This window comes from Rhynchophorus ferrugineus, unplaced genomic scaffold (assembly GCF_030347505.1).
Source record: "Rhynchophorus ferrugineus isolate W39M unplaced genomic scaffold, kcgeb_rfMv2 rfM6, whole genome shotgun sequence".
Lineage (NCBI taxonomy): Eukaryota > Metazoa > Arthropoda > Insecta > Coleoptera > Curculionidae > Rhynchophorus > Rhynchophorus ferrugineus.
The window spans coordinates 14,863,217-14,885,041 of NW_027472585.1; the positions used below are offsets into that span (position 1 = coordinate 14,863,217).

The window sequence follows — 21,825 nt, forward strand, 5'->3', positions numbered from 1 at the left end:
TAACGCTTTGTTTTAATGAAATTCAAATCGCCGCCGTTTTAGTTGAAAATAGTTTTTTGAAAGTTGCAGCTGCACTGAATATTAGTACGGGCATGGACACTAAAATATCTCAAAAAATAAAAAACAACATAACCTTAAATTCACCAAAAAGAAACCGTTTTTATGCAAAACGGGTGACGAATCAAGATCAGCTTGATGTTTTCTGTACCAGAGATCAAATATACGAAATATATAAAAACAGTAAGTAGTTCTCTCAATTCAAATATAATTTAATACAATTTTTTCAGAGAAAATTGTTACTCTAGAAATTATCCATAAAAAGCCAAAAGATATGCAACTATTTCAGGGATGTAGAACATCCTTTCATACACTGTTAGGTAATATAGGATATAAGTGGTGTAAAGATAATGCACGAAGGCGTTTAATGGAATGGCAAGCTGATATTTAATATAACGTAAAGACAACAAAAGTTGACGTAAAAAGGAAAACATTGGAATAACTATCGATTAGGTTTTGTTAGTCATAATTCATTGCAGACATATAGTTCTTCATGCTGGAAACAGTAATGGTTTTACTGCTGGTGCCGAATTAGTGTTTTCCAAGTCCAAGAATGACTACTATAAAGAAATGATCCATAACTTGCTTCAGCAGTAGTTTGAAAATCAGCCTGTAAAGAACTTGAAGGAACAATCAGTTATTGTTATGAACAATACACCATATCTTAGTACACTGGTGGAAAAGATCCCAACAAGTGCATCAACAAAGGAACGGTTTAAAGTACATAAAATAATTTTCGAGTAAATCATGTTAAAGAATGAAATATTTCAAATTGTTACTTGGTAAATATAAATGAAATATTTAATTGCGTTTTATGTAATTTACTTTTTTAGAAATAAGCCTGAGAAAAGATGCATGGTAGATCAGATTGTTGAACGTTATGGCCACAGTCTTCCTCCCTATCACTGCATATTTAATCCAATTGAATTGATATGTGGCATTGCAAAGAATTATTACAATAGACATACAGGTAAGGGAGGATATTCAAACCAGAGATAATAGTAATTTCTTAAATAGTCGAATCGATTCAGAGCTACAGAGACTACCTATAATTTGTAATTACTATTTGTAATAATTTGTTTTTACCATAACTTGTACAGATAATTCAAATTTCCTACTATTCTCATTATCCAATACTTCTTTTGTCTTTTGAATGTGCTAAAGTGTTAATACAAAGAAATTTATCTTAGTTTTATAACAAACAATTGGAGGTATATGTCAATGAAAACGCCCGTTAAACACTTTAAGTATTATTTAATTAGCTGAGAACTTGTTTTATAACAGTAGGCTAACATGTAAGGGTTTGGATGTCATAAACAAGAAAGGAAATTGGCTCCATTATGAATTGAAACTCAGGAATCGTAGGAAACCGTTCTAATATGTGAGCTTTGTTGCTTCAATAAGGAAAGAAATTGAATTTTAAATCCGATTATTACCAGTAATGACAAATGATATATCAAAACAATCCCAAATAAACAAAACCCTACCCCGTCCAAAGTATTCTCCAGATTTTGCTACGTCTAATACTTTATTCGATAAACGGCACGTGATCTGTATAGAAAAGAATTAATTTAGCAAAAAGTGAATCTATTCATATAAAATTCATGTCTCCTACACGAAAAATGGAGGAACGTACTAGCTAGCCATAGACAATTCATTTTAATAACTTTTTTTAAATCTTTGTCTTAATAAACATATTTTTATAAAGAACTATACGTTCGTAAGTAACGTAAGTTCATAATTGCCTTTTTGAACTTTCATAACGTTTCTGTATTGTTTGAAGAAATCTGCTGCCGAAATCTATAAAATATTTTTAGAAACTTATGGTGTGCTGGACTAAAACAGCTAAAATTTTCAAAGAACTTTCAGACTGCTTAGCTGTGGTTGAATGTTTTCAGTCACGAATGAAGTGAAAATGCAATTTCAAACCATTTCAATATCATTATTTCATTGTCTAGGAGTAGAAAAAAAGAATTTTCTATGGAGTATTGTGACTAGCCATAAAAACCCAAGCGTAATATCGAAATCATGGATTAGTCCAGAAATACAAAGTGATCCAAGATTTTGATCCAAGGTTGCTAAATCACAGCAACGTGGAAGCAATACAGCTACTGGACAACACCTAGGAAATCAGTAGATTGAAGTGAATCATGGCAACAGAATAGTAGTAATAAATTAGTTTGTAAGTTAAGATTGTATTCAACATAACTAATGTAAGATGTAATTAATTAAAAAAAAGTCTAGGAAAGCCATCCTCATCGACATCGAAGCGGAGTATCAATGACCGTAAAATCTTGTTGTGCACATATATTGTGAATTAGCAAGGTGTAGTATATTACAAGCTGCTAAAATCAAGTCAGAGTTTTACTGCAGATGTCTACCGCTTATTGAATAAGCTGAGCGACATATTGTTGCAAAAAAAGACTTACAACGACGACTAAAAATTTCAATATACTATTGCTACGCGAATAGAGAGTTCTGCACTGCTCATGTGCTCACCAATTATTGAGTGTTCTGCCTTGCCTGGAACATGATTGGATTGCTACCAAACCAAAATCGTTCTGTCGATACGGCTTCTTCATGATACCAGAAATATTTTTAAAAAATTGTGGAAAATAATGGAAGATTCCATTTTCAAGTGAAAAATATACAAGCATATAATATAACCATGTCTAACGAAAATCCGTTAACGTAAAACGATCCGACGTTACGCAACATCACCCTAATCGTACATGGAGTTTCGTGAGGCCAAATCGACACGGTACATGTAAAAAAATGCACAAAGTCTTTATGAATAATCTATATTTTTCGTGCATCGCATGATCTTTAATTCGCCATTCTTAAGTATTAAATTTATGTTTAATAGTGGGCGGAGAGCAGCGAAATGTGGGTCAATATTAATGACACACGTCGTAATTAGCCAACGTAAAATAAATCACGTTAAACAATTTTTTTTATCGCCGTCCGTTATATAATCTTTAACATTGTAATAAACGTTAAAATGTAATTGGTATTTCTACATGCTCGTTAGTTATTAGAGAAAAATTGGTTCAAGTGCGTTAATTAACTTGTACGTAGAACCATAAGTAATGAATCGACTGAAAAAATACAAATTATCTGTCTAGCCTCCTAATAGATAGGAAGTAACAGAATATTCCGTAATAATTAACCTTCAGAAGATACGATATAATATCAAAATTTTGAGTTATGGTAAAATACTTGACACATATACGCTATTGAATTCAATTTGTTTTAATTAATTACATCTTACATTAGATATGCTTAGTAGAATCTTAATTTAGAAATTAATTTATTACTACTGTTCTGTTGCACTTAACTACTTAAGCTAAAGTTAAGAATACACTTATACACTATACAAATTCGTGTGGTTTGGTTCGCTTCACTCTTCTGATTCCTGCGTGTTGTCCAGTATTGCGTCTACGTTGCTATGGTTTAGCAATTTCATTTCATGTTTTAAGACGAAATACTGGAACAATTCGTAAATCCATTTGATTTCGAGGTCATCGTGCAGCTCTTCGTTGGTTACAAGTAGCGTTGGGAACTATCGAATGAAAACAGTCGAAACAGTCGATAGTCGCAAAACTGTCGAAACAGTCGATAGTCAAAAAAGAGCGACTGAAAATAGTAATTACTATTTTCAGTGAAATTCACGGTTCCGACTGTTTTTTCCTTTCGTGATGTCAGACGAAGATATAGGAATTCTTATCTGTATAAATTGTGACGTAGAAAAGGACGGATATAATTTGTAGGTAATTTTAAATTTATATTCTCCAGTGGTAGTATAAGCGAGACAGATATATATATATATATATATATATATATATATATATATATATATATATATATATATATATTCATTCACGTGCTAATTTTAAAAAAGAAAAGGAAAAAAAATATTACTAATTATCAAGGTAACATAAAAATTAGTTCCTTTTCCCTATTATGTCAAAAATAAGCTTGAATAAAACCATATATTTACATATAAGTATAGTAATAAATGAAATAATCGAATGTGAAGTAGTCCCGGATGAAACATTGAAATATTTCATTCGATACTGACTATTATTAAGTAAGTATAATAATATGACCAATAACAAACCAATAAAAAACATGATCTTGCCCTTTCTAACAGCAGCAACGTATAATAGTTCTTCAATGGTATTTTCTACAACCGATAGTACTTGCTGATAAGTTAGTCATATCTTCTATAAATTAACATTTAGTTCAGTAATAAATTACCTTTGTATCATAACTGAACATCACGACCAAACTGTATCTTCTTTTTTTAACTATATTTTTATTTCTAATTATTAAAATTATAAGAAGCGAAAAATATTTTTGGCTATATATTGTTATACATCCAACCTATTAAAATATGATGGTTGTTACTTAGATTTTAAACCTTGCCTAACTGGCTGTGAATAATTATGGTAATGAATAGAACTAATTTACCAAAAAAATCAGTAAATGTTGTAACTATAATGCCAATGCTTGAAAAATATTAAATTAACTATTCCGCAATAATAACAATTTTTAGTGATATCTCTTACCTTACGAAACCAAAAATGTATTGGAATGTGCTCCACTTTAAACCACAAGCTAGAGATTGTTGTTACAGGGAAAAGTTTCTTCTTACCACTAGAAGAGGTAGTATATTGAAATATTTTATTAAAATTAGCGGAAATGATTTTAATCGTGCTTTACACATGCGACAAAATATTATGAATTGTGTTAGTAACAATAGAAATATGGCATATTGGTAATGATGTATATTCTTATAATTATGAAACGTGTAAGGTTAAAAAAAATAACGAAAAGCTAAAAAAATAACTAAACACCTCACTCACCACATCTCACAGCTTCACTAAACTCAAGCATTACTGTTCGAAGACCTTAAGCTATTTCAAGTCATATTATATAAAATCTGTCCCATCTGGATAGGACAAGGCGAATAACAATATTATTTGTGAGTGTCGATTCTGTCTTCGATCTTAATAATGTCTTTAATAATGATCTTATGAGCATTGTTTTTACTCAAATTTCCAATTTCATTCAAATTTTTCTTTGATTTCAAAGCCTCTATCCTAATTCCAGTAGACTATGTTCGTTTAAGATAATTTCAGTCTGTCTTTGAGGGCCTTATACTTTGAATTACGATACTATTGTCCGATCTCCACTTAATTACATCAAGAAATACTGCGAGAAATTGCCGAACGTTTGCGAATCCATCGTCAACTAGTCTTATTTTCTTTATAAATAATTCAATTCCAATTAACTAATTCATTCTAATGAATGAATTCAAAAAAAAAACAGCCTTATAATCTCCTGTGTGTTTTAAAATAACAAAAACTTTTTTCTACAGTGACTTAAAACGACGTATTTATGTAGGAACACTCTCTCCCTAAAAGAAGCGCTTACGTAGTTTCTAATTAAATATAACCTAATGACACTTTTCAGCGTTTTTACCATTTAGTGCACTTCACTACATAACTATACAGGATCAAATAGGTTGGTTCTCTTAAGTCCGTGTCCTAGTTCAGTGTTATCCAAGAATTACAGCACTTCGTTGTTTAAATGGAAATGAACTCTTCTTGACAGTTGGAATCCGAAGGTGTCTGTACTTTTATTATTTTACTTCTCACAGAACATCCCCGTAACTAGACTCCTAAAATATCCTTATAGATTTTAGATCTACAGCAGTAACTTATTATCCTCGAATAATTTAATTTCAGTTCTCTTCTTTCCTTTTTCATATAATCCTTTCAACGAAGTTTTGCTTCGTGACCCATCCCAAGGTACTTGTTACTGTATATAATAATGGTATTATATACATTGGTTGCTATATTTACTAGTGTTATTATTGTATGTGGAACAACTTTGTTGTAAGTGAATTTAATAAGTACTCATTTACTTGTTCTTGTTGATTCTCGTTCTTGAGAATCTCTTTGATTTTTATTCTCCCTTCCTGGGTAAACTTATTTATACTATTACTTGCGTGTTGCAGTCTTTTAGTTGCTTCGTTGCTATTATTTCCAATATTAAGGTATTTTCTATTTATGGTATGTGACATGTCACAGAACAGGTAAAGTACAGGGCCCAAAACACAACCTTGCGGTACAACTGCTTTTGTTCTTTCATTGTTGAGTAATTTTCTTTTTGTTTAATACCAAATAACTTGGTTGACATGCAGAAGTTTAAGAGTTTATGGAAATAATTTATGGGACTTATACATGAATCTCAGACTTTATAGAAGACTTCCGCTACGTCCAAGAATATATATGAGCTTATTTCTACCCTCTTTTTGTACCTGGTCAGTTGTTGAATCATTAAGTTGCGCGATATAAAATATTAGTTTAGTATCTCGAAAAATAATAGTAGCACTACACCCAAGTCTCATATTATTTTTTTGGCAGTAGCTCCATAACGCTAAAACTTTTATATACAATATATTTAACAAGTAACTAGCAATTAATATGTAAACTACAACGTTCTAAAATAAAATGTGTAAAAGTCCATGTACCTAACCATGGATTTTTTAAACGTTAATCTCTGTTTGTTCGTGTGGAAATTATGTAAATCCGACCAATTAAAAAAAAAGGTTTTTTGTTTGCTTAGTAACGTGCTGTGTAGGTTAAGTCTAGCTAATAAAGATATGTGGATGATTTCCGCGAATGTGTATATTGTATGAAAGCGTTTTAAAATTCAAGGTTCTCGAGATGCAGAAGAAGCCTTTTTAGTAAAGTCGGAATATCGAACGAAGAGGTTAATGAAAATCATTAGAATATTTAATATAGTTTTATATCATTTTTGTCACCCTGAATTTTATTTTATAGAGCTTTTTAATAGTAGGTAGGTCAATATTGAAATCATATTAAGGATAATATTTGAGAGCTAAATTTTCAATAACTTTGACGGATAGATCAGATTGAATTTGAGCGAAAGCAACACTGCAGCGCTTGTGCATCAGTCGCCACAGCCTCGACTGTTAAACTTTAGCATATAAATCAACGCAATTTCAACGAATTGCGAAATTTATTTTGAAATTTAATAAGATTTAAAATATTTCTCAAAGTTGAACGTCGTAAATGTTGATATTTGTATTTTTATTGTATTTTCGCCGTAGCTATTTGTTGATTAAGAGACTATTAAAATTATATAGACCATATTATGTATTTTAACGTTTGACGAACGTAATAAAAAAGGAACGCTGGTCCTTTATTATCGTCCCTGTACCGTACGGCGGGGTCCGCGACTCGTAAAAACGGGCAAAAACCATAAAGAACGTATGCAAGTTGCGTGCGGTTTAATTTTTTTTCCTTCTCCCGGTAATTAGATTCATAAAACCGAGCTCTAATCAGTTTCTGGCATCGTGGGCCGCGTGCTTTTTCTCCTACGTCGGAACAACTGTTATAATTAGACATTTTGTTCGGCCGGTCCTGTTCGAATCAGACCGCAATACATATCGCAATAATTACCGACAGAAAGTGCACTAAATAATCGCTTTAACGTTGCGGGAAAAAGTACACGGACTAATGTAATTCGTAACGAATTAATCGTTGTAGTTTTACTGAAAATCTCGTATCAGTTATCAATAATCTACAAGATATGGAAATTATTGTATAGTCATAGTTGTATACTGACTAGTTTTTAACGTTCTGGATTAGATTCTGGATAAGATTATTTTATTTAAAAAAGTTGTGATCGTTAAATAGGTGATAAAGATTGATTGAAGAAATACGATAAAAATATTTGAGGCTTCATTCATCCTCACAATTCAATCAACATTGACATTTTACTCATTTTAATTTATTTTAGCTTCGATATATATCAACATTCTAATCTACATAAAATAATGAAACAAAAATTTTATAAAATATAATTTATTTTAGCATTACAGGGCGCCTTATTGAAGGACCTAAACCTTGGTTAATAAAGCAACCACAATAGTTCATAGGTTACAACATTCTAATCTACATAAAATAATGAAACAAAACTTTTGTAAAATATAATTTATTTTAGCATTACAGGATACCTTATTGAAGGATCTATACCTTGGTTACTAAAGCATCCACAATAGTTCATAGGTTAGAGTTATTTTATTATATTTACATTGAATTGTTTTTTAAACCATCTATAGTATCCCCAGAAGAATCCACCTAAATAATAATTATATATCCAAGTAGAGCATTTTATTTCCATTAAAGAATATATTTACCATTTTATATTTAGTTCTTGTTTCCTTCGTTTACGTGTTTTCTTGTTAAACCATTCTGATAACACTGTATCTCTCCTCAGTTTCTTTTGTTACTACCTATGTACATTTTTCTTGATAAAATTGGATTTAATCACTGCGTTATCTCTAATAGATTTACCATATCTGCAAAACAGTTAATATTCATTTTCTTCTCATACAATTTAAACTGATTCTTATATATCTCCTGAACAATTACAATACGTCTTTAACGTAAAGTAAAAATACGTCATAACTATACACATACGTCTTTAACAATCTACAATACAATTTTCTACAGTTATTCTATATTAATAATATACTCAACTTTAGTTGTTTCCACTCTCATCACTCTGTCGTGATATTGTCATCATTGAAGCATAATCCCACATCCAGAGTTTTTCATTTACTCACTGTCACATTCTGAAACACTATTCAAGTCAATAACTAAGCTGCTAATGTCCAATCTAACAGTAGTTTACGATACCACCATTTGTCAATACCATCTTCTGTGTATCTGATGGAGTTCATTCAAATCGAAGAATGTTATTCTAGAGACGTTATTGTTTTTTACATATCCACACAGTTTTTGCATATTTTTCTTGCCCTGCATATATACTGTAGTCATTCTATGGGGGGAGTGGGAATGATTGGGAGGAAGATGATACACTCTGTGACCATATCTACTGTATAATTGTTTTCAGGCCTATTTCTAAGAAACTAAATTACATAAAACACAATTAAATATTTTCCAAAACAACAAAACATTTAACAAAAGTTTTTACGCAGACAGTTGAACGCCTAAAATAGCCTTTTAGATACTTTTTTTGTTAAATCTTGAAACATAAGCTCATTCTTCTAGCAACGAGACTCACCAGCTGCTGTAAACTGATATTAATACTGATTTATCAGATTCCAAACTATAAAAACTTAGTTTTAATTGTTTAAAAGCGGGATTTTCATTATTTTGATGCAAATTGATATTCGGAGAGGCTAAAAATGTTCTAAAGCCAACGATTTATAAGGATTTTTCGATATTTGGACTGACTCAAAGGAATAACGTAGCGATAATCCAAAAATGTAAACAATATTTGGATGGTCTGGGTAACGTCAGTAAAGGGCTATCACTTCAATTTACCTAAACTCATTATTTAAGTGTAATCCAAACTATTTAACCTTCTCTGCAGTAAAATTAATTTGATTTAATTACACTCAGTAGTAATTAACTATCAAAAAATATTAAAGTGTACCTGATAATTATGAGTTATCAAGAATGGTAATTGAAGATTGTGCCAGTGGGTGATGACCATGGTTAAAAACCCACGAGGAAATTTAAAAATCCATCAAACTACGTTGTTTAAGTTTTTTTTATGGTCCTTGGGTTAATTAAAACGTTATAATTAGTTTGGGGAAAGGTATTAAATCCTATATGTAGAGAGAAAAAGTATTAAATGTAACAAATATGGGCAATGAAAATGGCAAATGACCTTCGTTTGGAAACATTAATCGTACTAAAACTAAAACATAATATATATCTTTACGTATTTTTTTATAGCATACGGCACTAAAATTGAGTAATCTTCAAACATAAATAAGGAGACAAGTATTTTTAAATTTATCTCTTTATTTATTAATGATTTTGAAATAAATTTAAACTTTTTAATGTATTTCTTCATATAATAATGATTTTCGATTTTAAATGAACTTTTTTAAACTCAAATGTTTTATTTATCCGTTTTTAAACATTTCAGGTTACTAGTTTATTGCTTGAAGCAGAACGGAGGAAGCTTTCCGTGCTTCAAAAGGAGCTGCAGATCGCTTTAGAAGAGGGCGGCTCCATCAAAGCAAAGGAGCATCAAAAACAAGAGTTATTGGTGGCCATCGCGTAAGTTTTAAATGATGAGTTTCTATAATATAAAATTATTTTTCCGAATATTTTTTACCCTCTTAATAATAATAATTAAATAAAAAACAAATATTATTAAAGCGGAGCCATCTAGCGCCGTAACAGTAAAGTTTCTATCGTTTTTCCAGGAGAATTCAAGCGCAGCACGATCATTTGGACAAAGAGTACCGGGAACATGCGCTAGGGGCGCTAATATCGGCGAACTCTCGCGGATTAGGAAAGGTAGGGTAGACTAATTCACAAACTTAATTAAATTGATTTTCGCTAAAGGTTGTTTAAGCGAGTTACAGTTAGACAGGAATTATCTTCGACAAAAATTTTTTTTACAATGGCGCATTCACCTAAACATCAAGAAATGTTTTTGTACTCTTCTTTTATAATTAAATCTATGGTTTTCAGCTTATTCTGAGAGTGTTATAAAATAGTTCATTATTATTGTTGATAAAATATATTATATTTAATAGCCGGAAATAGCAGTACAATTTAGAACTAAAAATTAAAACATTTCATTCACCATTTTATCAAGAATTTGGATAGATATTTTAATCTGGCAGTTTTCTTGTATAATTATGGAAACGAATGAATTTGATTAGAAATTTTATAAATCCCATATTACAGTGGGACTATTTGAATAAGAATGAATATATCTTTTTTTTTAAGTTTTGTTCAAAGGGTAAGGTTTTTTTAACGAGCATAATTTTTTCAATAATATATCATATAACGACGATAACGCTGAATAATTTAATCGCAATAACATCGTTCCACGCGTGAGAATGACAGCCGTGTCGTGTCTATCGTTCATTTTTCGACGTTCCTGTCCAAACAAACTCCGAAAATATCCGTCTTATAAAGCGGCTCAAGTTTACTTTTTCACCAGGAGGAACATAAAAACCGAACCCCGACGCTCCATCACTGTCAAGCCTAATGCATGATTCGCACTCCCTCTATCTCTTCGTGTCAGTAATATGTCCTGCTCTCGCCTGTAAGGAACGAGTAAGGGGGTTAATGGTTGATATTAGATAGGCCCAAGGTTTATAGAAAATGCAGTTTTTTAACTATAGAGCCGTAAAAAAATACAGACTGAAATCAATATTTTTTTACTTAAATATCAATTTTAATAATACCGATTGACGTCATTCTAATGATATTTTTGTTTTAAACGCTATGAGTATAGTGAACGTTTTTGGTTTTTAGAAATTTGGTTTTTGAATGTCAATTTACGGTCATTTAAAATCATTTTGTAGATTTTTTAAATGTTTTCGTCGGTACAACTTCTTTTGGGCGTCCACTGCGTTCACCGTTTTCTGTGCTCATTTCATCTAGGGCAGTATCCGGAAACTCGGCATCAAGCCAAGTTTTTGCTTCAACTGTATTTTTTCCCTTCAACAAGCAATATTTTATCAACACGCGAAATTCCTTTTTGTCCATTTTTTTCACAATAACATAAAGTTGCTTTACTCCAAATGCTATAATTCACAAACTAATGATCCGACAGCTGTTAAATTTATACACGCATGTTTTGAGGATTAGGGCTAACTAAAAAACATATGGATTTATTTCTAGTATCGCCATCTATGTGTCAGGCCGGGGACTTTTCAATTGATCTGTTATACTGAGCAATATATACTTGACGCATATATACAGCACAACATGCAGCAAGATGTACTGTGAAATATGGTCGGTTCATATTATTTTCAACTTAATAAGTGTTCATATTATTATGTCTGTCCCCTATTCCAGATGTACCGGAAAGTCATAGACTTTGGCCATCACTTTACCGTGTCTTCGGGTCCATTTTTGATGTTTTTCGATCCATCCATGGTTTAAATTGATCAGTTGCTTGTTGTCGGTAGCGATCACTATTACCTGTTTCACCAAGTTTCAGCAGTTGATAATACACCACGCCACTCTAGTCTCACCAAACACAGAGTATTGTTTTGCGACCAAAACGATGTGGCCTTGGTGTCCTTATAAACCGGCTTCGCCAGGTGAGAACTATGATTTCTTGCACTTGAGGTGTTCAAAATAAATCCACTTTTCATCATCCGACACTATTCGATGTAGAAATGATTTCCGATCATACTTTTGAAGTAGCATTTCACATACGATTTTACGATTTTCCATTTTCCTGTCATTCAATTGATGTGCCACCAATCTTTCCATCTTTCGGACTTTCCCCATTGCTCTTAGTCGGACATTTAACGTTTCTGGCAATTGTTACTGAGTTTGGGGTGGGTCTTCATCCAATAATACTTGCAGTTTGGGATCCTCAAACTTTTTCTGTCTACCCTTTCTTTGAATGTTCTTTGTCTTGCACATTAATGTTTTTAAGGTTAGCGCATGCTCACCGTTTCTGCTCAAGTTTCTGCTAGCAAGTTTCGTCCCGCAAATTCAAGATTTTAGGCACGAAATTTGACCTTTCCAAAGAGGTTTACATACTTTTTTATTATTTAATTATTACATTGTCACTAGTCGTTTCCGACTAACCTACTATATGTCTTTATGATAACTATAACTAGGAGGACCCATGTTCCTATCTCAGTCTCTGGTGAAATAATGTTTATACATGTCACTGCTGTATTTTTTTATTATATGCACTTCACTATACAACACTACACAAGATCAGATGGTTTGATTCTTTTGAGTCTGTATCCTGTCCTGGTGGTATACAAAAGTTGCAATATTTCAATATTCTCATGAGAATGAAGTCTTTCCTCATGCCCCCTTGTAATTCTCTTGATTTCTTGACTGACTGTGGGTATCTGAAGGTCTCGATGTAGGTAATCAGTCCTACAGTATTTGACTGCGCCCACAATACCTCTTAGGACTTTGTTCTAAAAAATTTGTATTGTGTTTTTATTACTCTTTGCAGAACATCCCCTTAATTGAACTCCATATGTCCATATATCTTTCAGCATTGGTTTATAATATCAATTTATTATGTACTGATAATTGTGATTTTCTTCCAATTGGCCGGTACATTTTCTTATATTTCAATTCCAGTTCTTTTCTTTTCTTCTTTATATGTTCCTTCCAGCGAAGTTTTGCATCAAGATACATTCCGAGATATTTAGCGCTGTTGCTACATGGAATGAAAGTATTATTTAATGGCATTGGTGCTTGTACGGTGTGATTGTAGGTGAACTGCAGATGCACAGATTTACTTTCGTTAATTTTTGTTTTCCAAGCTTGTATCCAATTATTTATATTGTCACTGTTGTAATTTTTGTGAGGCTTCTTCACTATTGTCTCCAACAGCTATAATCGGAGTATCATCAGCAAATGTAGCCATCGTTACTCCATTTGTGTTATATCACAAGTGTAGAGTAGATAAAGCATTGGCCCCAGTATGCTTCCTTGTGGTACACCTGCTCTAAACAATCTGGTTGTAATTTATGATTTTAATAGTTTAGTGTGTAGTTTTGGTAACATTTTCTGTAGTTTATGAACAAGGTCTTCGTGCCAAACCTTATCGAATACATTGCTACGGCTAAGAATATCTCTCTATTATCTCTTTTAGTCTTTTCAACAGGAGTTTTTTATAAACCTTAGGTATTACTGGCAGCAGTGATATAGGTCTATAGGTTTTTATTTCGTTTGGTCACTTCCCAGGTTTTGGGATCATTATAATTTCCACCATCTTCCAAATGCCTGGGACATGTTTTAATCTAAATGCTGTATTGATCAAGTTGGTGAGTTTTATATTCCCTTTCTTTGTAGTTTTTATAATAATTCTCCTGTTATTAAATCGTAGCCTAGTGATTTCCTGGGTTTAATGTCAGTTTTAATAACTTTGGTTGGCTCTTTCGGCGTGACTAATTCAATCATCGAATTTTCAGCTTCTATATACAGCAAATTATATTCAATATTAATTTCGTTTGGTTTGAAAATTTTTTTCTGGATATTCGGCACATGCTTCTGCGTTTTGATGATTGTTTCGTGCCCAATTCCCACATAGGTCTCTTATATAGAGGACCATAGGTGGACTGTGTAGATATGAGCGCTTTAGATATTTCGTGGCTTTCCAGAGTGAATAATCAGTTTCTTTATCATCTGTTAAATTTCTCAGACGGTCATTTAGGAATTTGTAGGAATATCCAGTATTTCCCTTTCCAGTCTATGGTCTTTTTCGTAAAATACAACATATGTAGCTTTGAAGCTTGATATCAGTAGATTAAAATGATATATGACATATGAAATCATAACATTGCATACTTAATCTGTTAGGAAATCCGGTAATGACTTTCCGGTACACTTGGTATGTGCTGTAGCAACTGAAAGAATATATTTTTTCTATCTTATGTATTTTTACATATCCTTGACATGGGGATAAATTGTCTTCTAATAGAAATTAGCTATAGATAGAAGAGTGAGGTATAGGAAGAGGGTCTGCTAAGACCGTTCAGACCAAAAATAATTTTCTAACGACCCTCTCACGATATCCACCTGAACGTCTATCGACGTAGCGTAGAGTGTGGGGCGAGAGTTCTCCCACCACCTTCACCCTCGCTACACAATTTCCCGATTGCCGCTAGGAAAGGCGTCGTGACGCCGCGGACGCCCCCTAACGGCATTTCCACCAACCTCCACCCTAAAAACATAAGGGAGAATACACCCCAATAACAACGTGCCGTTTCGACGCTACGTAACCCCTTTCCGACGTGAAATCACGCGCGATAATAAATAGTAAAAAACCTGCGTCCGGTCCGCCGTTTACTCTGTGCGAAAAATTAAGTGATACAGACCAGTGACCACAGTGAAAATCGAAAGATCCGAAGTGAAATTCGCGTTCCGCACCGACCCTAACGGCGTAAACACGGAAATCTTTGGTTAGGATCCGAATTGGGAAGGAATTTTTCGGTTCCTGCTTAGTACAGACGATACGGTTTAGTTTTACGTTAGTCACAGGCGGTTTTCGTAGTGTTTTCACCTTTATACATTATTTGTGTATGTTATTTGGTCATTAACAGACGCGAGACAAATTGTTTTATAGCAAAGAGTTTTGTTTATATTGCCGCCACTATCGTAATTATCGTTTAATTCTTATTGCTTATCGTTGGATCGACAAAAACTGCTTGCTGATGGCTTATTTTCATATAAATAACCACTTGTTGCTAAAAATTATATATCTGTCTTTGTATAACCTAACCGCAAACAGTAACTTTGAGACAACAACTGGAGTCATTATGTAAATGAGCACAACACAGTTTGAATTAATAAAGCTTCAATTTTAATTAAAAATGACTATTAACTAAAACCATCGTTAAAAAGCATTTATTTTAAATTAGCTCATTGTGTAAGCACTGTGAAATACTTTTTTTTTTCTAAAAAGATTTTTTTTATATAAATTCAACGTAAAAAATAGTACATAATTATTTTTTAAGTATAATTAACAGAAACATTTAAAGATTATCGAAAAGTCAGTTGATTTCCGCGTATTTTAAGTGCTCCTTGATCAGATCATTGATCCAGAGGGGTGATATTGATTGCGGTCCAAGCACATCAATCTCAATTTATAAGCTTCCAAGATCGAAATTTTACTTTTATTAGTTGAATCGATTGGCCTAAGTTTATATTAAATTTCAAACCGTATCCTGTGACCTTTAATAACATATTCCTCAGTAACAGAAACAACAAAATATCTCGTACAATGGTATATATCAGATATTATACGTTCTATTATCAGAGGCAATTTTGATTATCATATAAATTATTGTATGCATAGGGGTAAACTGCATACGCTTTAGTTGTTTGACAGTGACGGTTAATTTTGATTGTTTAGACACACAACAATATAGTAAGTTCATCAGCGATATCTAGAGGTGAATATATGAAATATTAATGTAAATAACTGTTAATCAACCTAACCTCACTCGAATTTAATATTCGATCAAATTGATGAATTCTGACATTTCTCTACGTGAATTAACAATTTTTCATTTAGTATTATTGAATTATTCCGTGTATACAGGCGGTAGTCATCGAATTCTCAAAATAAAACTTTTAGAAACTTATAATGACGTCTCTACATCATATCCCAGTTGCTGCAGCAATTTAAATGTCCTGTAGGATCATAAAAATATGTGACAATGACTTGCAAGATTTATTGGACGAAAACACATCTGAAATTCCCAAGGAGCTTTCAGAAGAAGTTAGCAATTGCTGAATCAACTGTTTCCCGACGTTTATATGCAATGAGAAATATCCAAAAGAATAAAAAACAACTAACACACGATCTGATACTTGCCACGCAAAAAAAAGCCCAGAGAATTTTAATTCATTATTATCTGATATGAAACCACTTGACAAAACAATGATTTTAATGGCCCAAAAAGATTCCAGATGACGAAATAAAACGTTCAGTTTGAATACAGGTAAAGATCGATACCACCCGTGAAATAAACTTGAAACTATTGTTGAAAACTCAATTGAATAATTGAAAATCCCAGACCAAGACGTTGAAAGGGTATTTTGCATCCTAGAAAAATTGTTTCGGCGCCAGAAAATGCTGTACTATGACAATTCAAAAAGAAAAAGCCGTATGTTAAATTCTGCATACTAGCGAAATCGATGTCTCAGAGCTAACTAATATCATATGCTTACCATCTGAGAGAATACTTTTCTAGAAATTATGATCTGCAGGAAGTAAATAGACCCATTAATGGAACACTAGAGACTACAACTAAATTAAATAAAAGCAAACGCTGCAGAAAAAAATCAATAACACAAATAGAGACAACCAAAACCTTATGTATATCAGTTACATATATATACAAAAAGACAAGAAATGTTTTTAAATTATGAGAATCATGTTAATAATTACAAATTGTCATGTAAACTAATCAATTTATATATAGATTTTAAAAATAAATTACAATGTCGTTTTGTATAATCATATGTAAGAGCGTGAACAAGCATCTGGCGCTTTATTTACCCCTTTTCTACCTGATTTATGATCGGTATTTCCGCTCAATATATTTTTGCCTCGCCCTTTTTTTTCATTAAAAACATTTCCAAAATAACTTTTAAGTGTCCTATTGGTACAAAACCATATTGACTGTCCGTGTCTTTTGACGGGGTTTCAGCCGTATGGGTTTTCTAGAGGACAAAATAAAAATGATATATTGCTGTAAAATGTTTCGGAAGTCGCAAACCTCGATGCCAATTTAGGTGATGGAGTTGTTTTGTAGGAAATATATTATCTTAAAATATTGGATTTTAATTCATTTTTATATAATGGCTTGGGAAAAAGACAATGTTTTTGGAGCTTCGAGCTCGTTCTTTTTGGCACATTATTATGATATTTAATTCATTCGTAATGATTCAGTGGATAAAAATGGCTGGATATAATTAGTTACGCACAAATTAATTATCAGTACATTAAATTAGCCACTGTTGATTCACGTAACATCTAAGTATCGAGCATGCTTTGACATCTAGTCTTATATAAATGGTTCAAAACTCTCAAATTGAAATAGTTCCACCTACCTCTATATGTTGCATTCTATTTTGACACTGATGTGCACTTAACCATCACCACACCATATAATTGTCTTTACCATTTAATTTTTCCTTTTTCGGGTTTACAAAACCAAAATATGAAAACATTCTGACCTTCTAAAAGCTTTAATTTACTACTACTTAAGCTTTAACTACTCCAGCTTTAATTTAGAATATTCTAGGACCTGTTACTAAGAACTGAGATTCCTCTTTCTTAAAATTTAAATATGTATATGATCAATGAAAATTATAGGTTTCTTTGAATCTGATTTTTCATCTGAATTGGATATAAATATATAGACACAATCAAATCGAACGGAGTATTAATGATAAGTATTAATAATTTTAATTTTAATATTGAAATTGCATAATTACAAAAAATTTAAAAAACAACTGATTAAATACTCTTATTTATATACTTGAAATTTTTGTTTATTAAGAATACATATAGACCAGCAATATTCAGGTACATTTTTGTAACAATTTAGACTGTAATATAAGAATTGTAGATATTAGAACGATATTGCTGTTGAGATTTAGAAAAAACACTGGTACCTATATTCGCACAGGTGCTAAAAGCTATTAAATTTTTTCCCCGCCTTATTGTCGAATTTTTAAGATTTTGACTGTTTCTATAAACTAAAAATATATATAGACCAGCAATATTCAGGTATATTTTTGTAACAATTTAGACCATAATACAAGAATTGCAGATATTGGAACGATATTGCTGTTGAGATTTAGAAAAAAACCGGAACCTATTTTGACAGACGTGCTAAAAGCTATTAAATTTTCCCCTCGCCTTATTGTAAAATTTTAAAGATTTTGCCTGTTTCTATAAACTAGCGATTTTACATGATTTTCACATATATATTCGAGATTCTGCCTATCTTTCATAACATACATAGTTTAATAAAGGTTATATAACCAGTATGCTCCATTTTCATGAAATATTTTATTCAAAATGTAATGGCAGCATATTCTTTGTTGTTACATTTATTTATTATATAATATACAGATTGTGTATTTAATATAATAGTATTGGTTAAGGTAAAAATTATAGTGTCACGATGTTTACACATGATTAACTCTGTTTTCTTTTTAAATTTATTGTTACTAGTCTTTGTTGACTAATCTGCAATTTGTTTTTACAATAACGTAAATACGATCTCTTATAGGACATTGTCCTCAAAATTTGGTATTTAATTTACATTACTTTTCGTGAAAATTTCCGACAATTGCGTTACATAGGTCAATATCGGTGTTAAATATTGATGTCCTCCTTCCAACGGAATTTTATATCGAGGCTCATCCCAAGATGAACTTCTGCTATTGTTGCAAAGTGTGATGGAATGACAGTGCCTTCCATTGTTATTATTGTTATATTGTCCAATGTATTTATATTGTTACTCGCTTGTTGTAATTTCTAGTCCTCTCATTGGCTGCAATATTATCAGTTATAATTAAAATGGAGCGATGGTAATGCTTTCCATTTGTGGTATATCCCATGTGTAACTAGGTACAGGATTGGTTCCAAGACACTTCCCAGTCTTTCCAGATTCTTTTTGTTTCAATCTAAACATTCTAAGTCTGTGATATAAGGCTTTAGTTTAAGAGTTCAGTGTGCTTCGTTAACAATTTTCTGAAGTTTATGCAGCCTCGCATGCCCAATCTTTTCTCTTCGTAGGTTCTTTTCGACGATGTTTGTGATTCTGTTCACCTGTTGAAATGTTGAATAATTCTGTAATTCAAGTTTTTTCTGCTTTCCCATCTTTTAAACTTCTTTTTAAGCAACATTTTATGGTAATATCGTTTTTTGAATTAATTGTATTCTTTATAGAGGTTTATATCATACACGTATTAGTGGCAAAATAATCAAAACAATTTCTATACTATTCAATAAAACTTTTTGCCTCATTTGGATGAATTAAAAATTACAGTTTCACGCTGATTCACAATATGGACGATCAGTGAAAAAAATATGCAAGAACGCGAGAGACCAAAAATTGCACCGAAACCAACTATAGCCATCAAGCCGAAATATGTACCTCCAGTCAGGATACAGCAAAGACCCATCAGTGCCCAGATACCCACGTCCAGCTCAATACCTCCAACGTCTCACAGCAGAAACCACAGCATCGGCGAATCGATCAAACATGCCCGGAAACCGAGCGGTGGTGAGCTCAAGTCCATTCACGAGTCAAATTACCAATCTCAGCCGTCCGTCAAACGTACCCAAAACGAGCAGTCGTCATTTTCTGGTCAGAACCTATCGAGAGTGGTTCAGAATGAATCGTTATCGTCGGGAGAAAGTAGCAAGAGGTCTGTTCAAAGCAACTCCCTCGATGGCGGGTATCAGAGAAGTAACATGGAGAAGTTTATGATCCAGAGAGACTGCGGTGATGATAACGAATCATTATATCCGAGAAAAGAACAGATACTGCAATCGAAAGATTCGTTCATTCAAAAGAGGAACGCCCTGCAGGAACAGCTCTGTCCTAGACGGTCTTCGGAAGAAGGAACTACAAAATCATCGATTGTTAGTGTCAGGCCTGAGGGGCCCGTAGAACATTTAGCCTCCTTCGTTAATGAAAAATGTGATAAACTTTATAGGAAGACATTCGAAGTAACTCATAAGCCGCCAAATTCGCCTAGTACCGTCTGTTGTAGCATACTGTCCAACGCTGCCAGTGACTGTTGCGGAATTATCAATGTGAACAAGAAGGAAATGAACGGGAGTAGCAGTAAAATGACCAAGTTAGATTCAGTAGATTCGAATTCTTCCGACTCCGGTGGTTTTAAGGACTTCGTTCAGTTACCACCCGATGATGGCCAGCCGGTGTTTCGCCATCAGAGGAAGATCTCACAACCAGAGTTCCTCTCGGATCGAAAACTATCACTGGGCCATCAGAGAAAAGCGTCCCAACCGGAGTTCGAGTCTTCGTCACGAAACAAACACGGCTACGTCGCAAACGCTCAAGCTCTAGCCCAATTCCTGCCGCAAACCGAACAGAAGATCCTTCTCCATCACAAGAAAACCGAGGAGGCGAGAACGAAACAACCGAAACCCATCCTCAGCCAGAGCAGCCTGCAACAGTCGACGAAAAAACTCGAACAACTCCTATCGCAGCGCCTGGAGAAGGAAAAGATGTTAAAGAAAAGCGGAGGCGGTCCCAACTGTGTAATAGACGGAGCGGACGAGGATGCAGAACAGAAAATGATGATCCAACGGCAGCTGCATCAAAAATTGCACGCCGATCTGGAACAGACCGTAAAACAGATCCAGGAAATCCAGAGTATTGAATATCGATTGCCCCAGAATAGGAAATGGACCGAGGTATGTATGTTTTGACATCTGTTTTGCATCCGATTCTTTCGATAATGTCGTAAAAAGATGTTCGTAAGGGAATATATTAAAATAACGTTGAGAACTATCGAATGAAAACGACTATCGACATACTCTTACTTTCTACTGTCGACTGTTTCAGTCTAGGGGCGCCGAGAAAAATATCGATATTTAAAATTAATATATTTAATATTTTAAAAATATCGACATCCCGATATATCGAGAAAAAAATCAAGCTGTTTGTTGCAACAATTAGGAAGAATATCGATAATTTACAAAAGATATAACGACATTCTTAAGAAAAAATAAGAATATTGACATATCGGCCCAAAAATATATCGATATTTTCAAAAAGAATTAAAAAATATCGTTGCATTTTTAATAAATTTTTAAATTGAAGTACTAAAATATAATACACATAAAAAAATTAAATATCAATTTTAAAGGTTTTTTTTAATAATTAAAAAGTTTTTTACAATGTTTAAAAAATATCTTTAATTTTTTTGAAAAAATATAGACGGACAAAAATATCGATAGTTTTTCGGCATCCCTATTTTCGTCGATTACTTTCAGTCGATATTTTCGGTCCGACTGATTTGACTAGTTTTTATTATCGATTGTTTCAGTGGAGTACCTTCAATCGAGTACTTTCAGTTGAGTACTGTACAATTTATACTTACATAGATTTGTATGTAATATATATGGTTTTATGTTTTGTCTCTAGTATGAATATAAATAACAATATATCGTACATTAATATAGCAA

The 21,825-nt window shown here is 32.7% G+C and overlaps 1 protein-coding gene across 2 annotated transcripts in view; it reads left to right on the forward strand.

The window, feature by feature from the left end:
- Nucleotides 1-21,825, forward strand: part of LOC143198328 (ras-GEF domain-containing family member 1B) — a 362,171-nt gene that overhangs the window by 157,783 nt on the left and 182,563 nt on the right. Inside the window, exons 3-4 of one of the 2 annotated variants that reach the window (XM_076407486.1) lie at nt 10,060-10,193; nt 10,343-10,436. In XM_076407486.1, the coding sequence (XP_076263601.1) occupies nt 10,060-10,193; nt 10,343-10,436 (228 nt within the window). Of the gene's footprint in view, nt 1-10,059; nt 10,194-10,342; nt 10,437-19,661; nt 21,052-21,825 lie in introns of those variants that run through there. The other variant, XM_076407483.1, reaches the window with a different exon arrangement.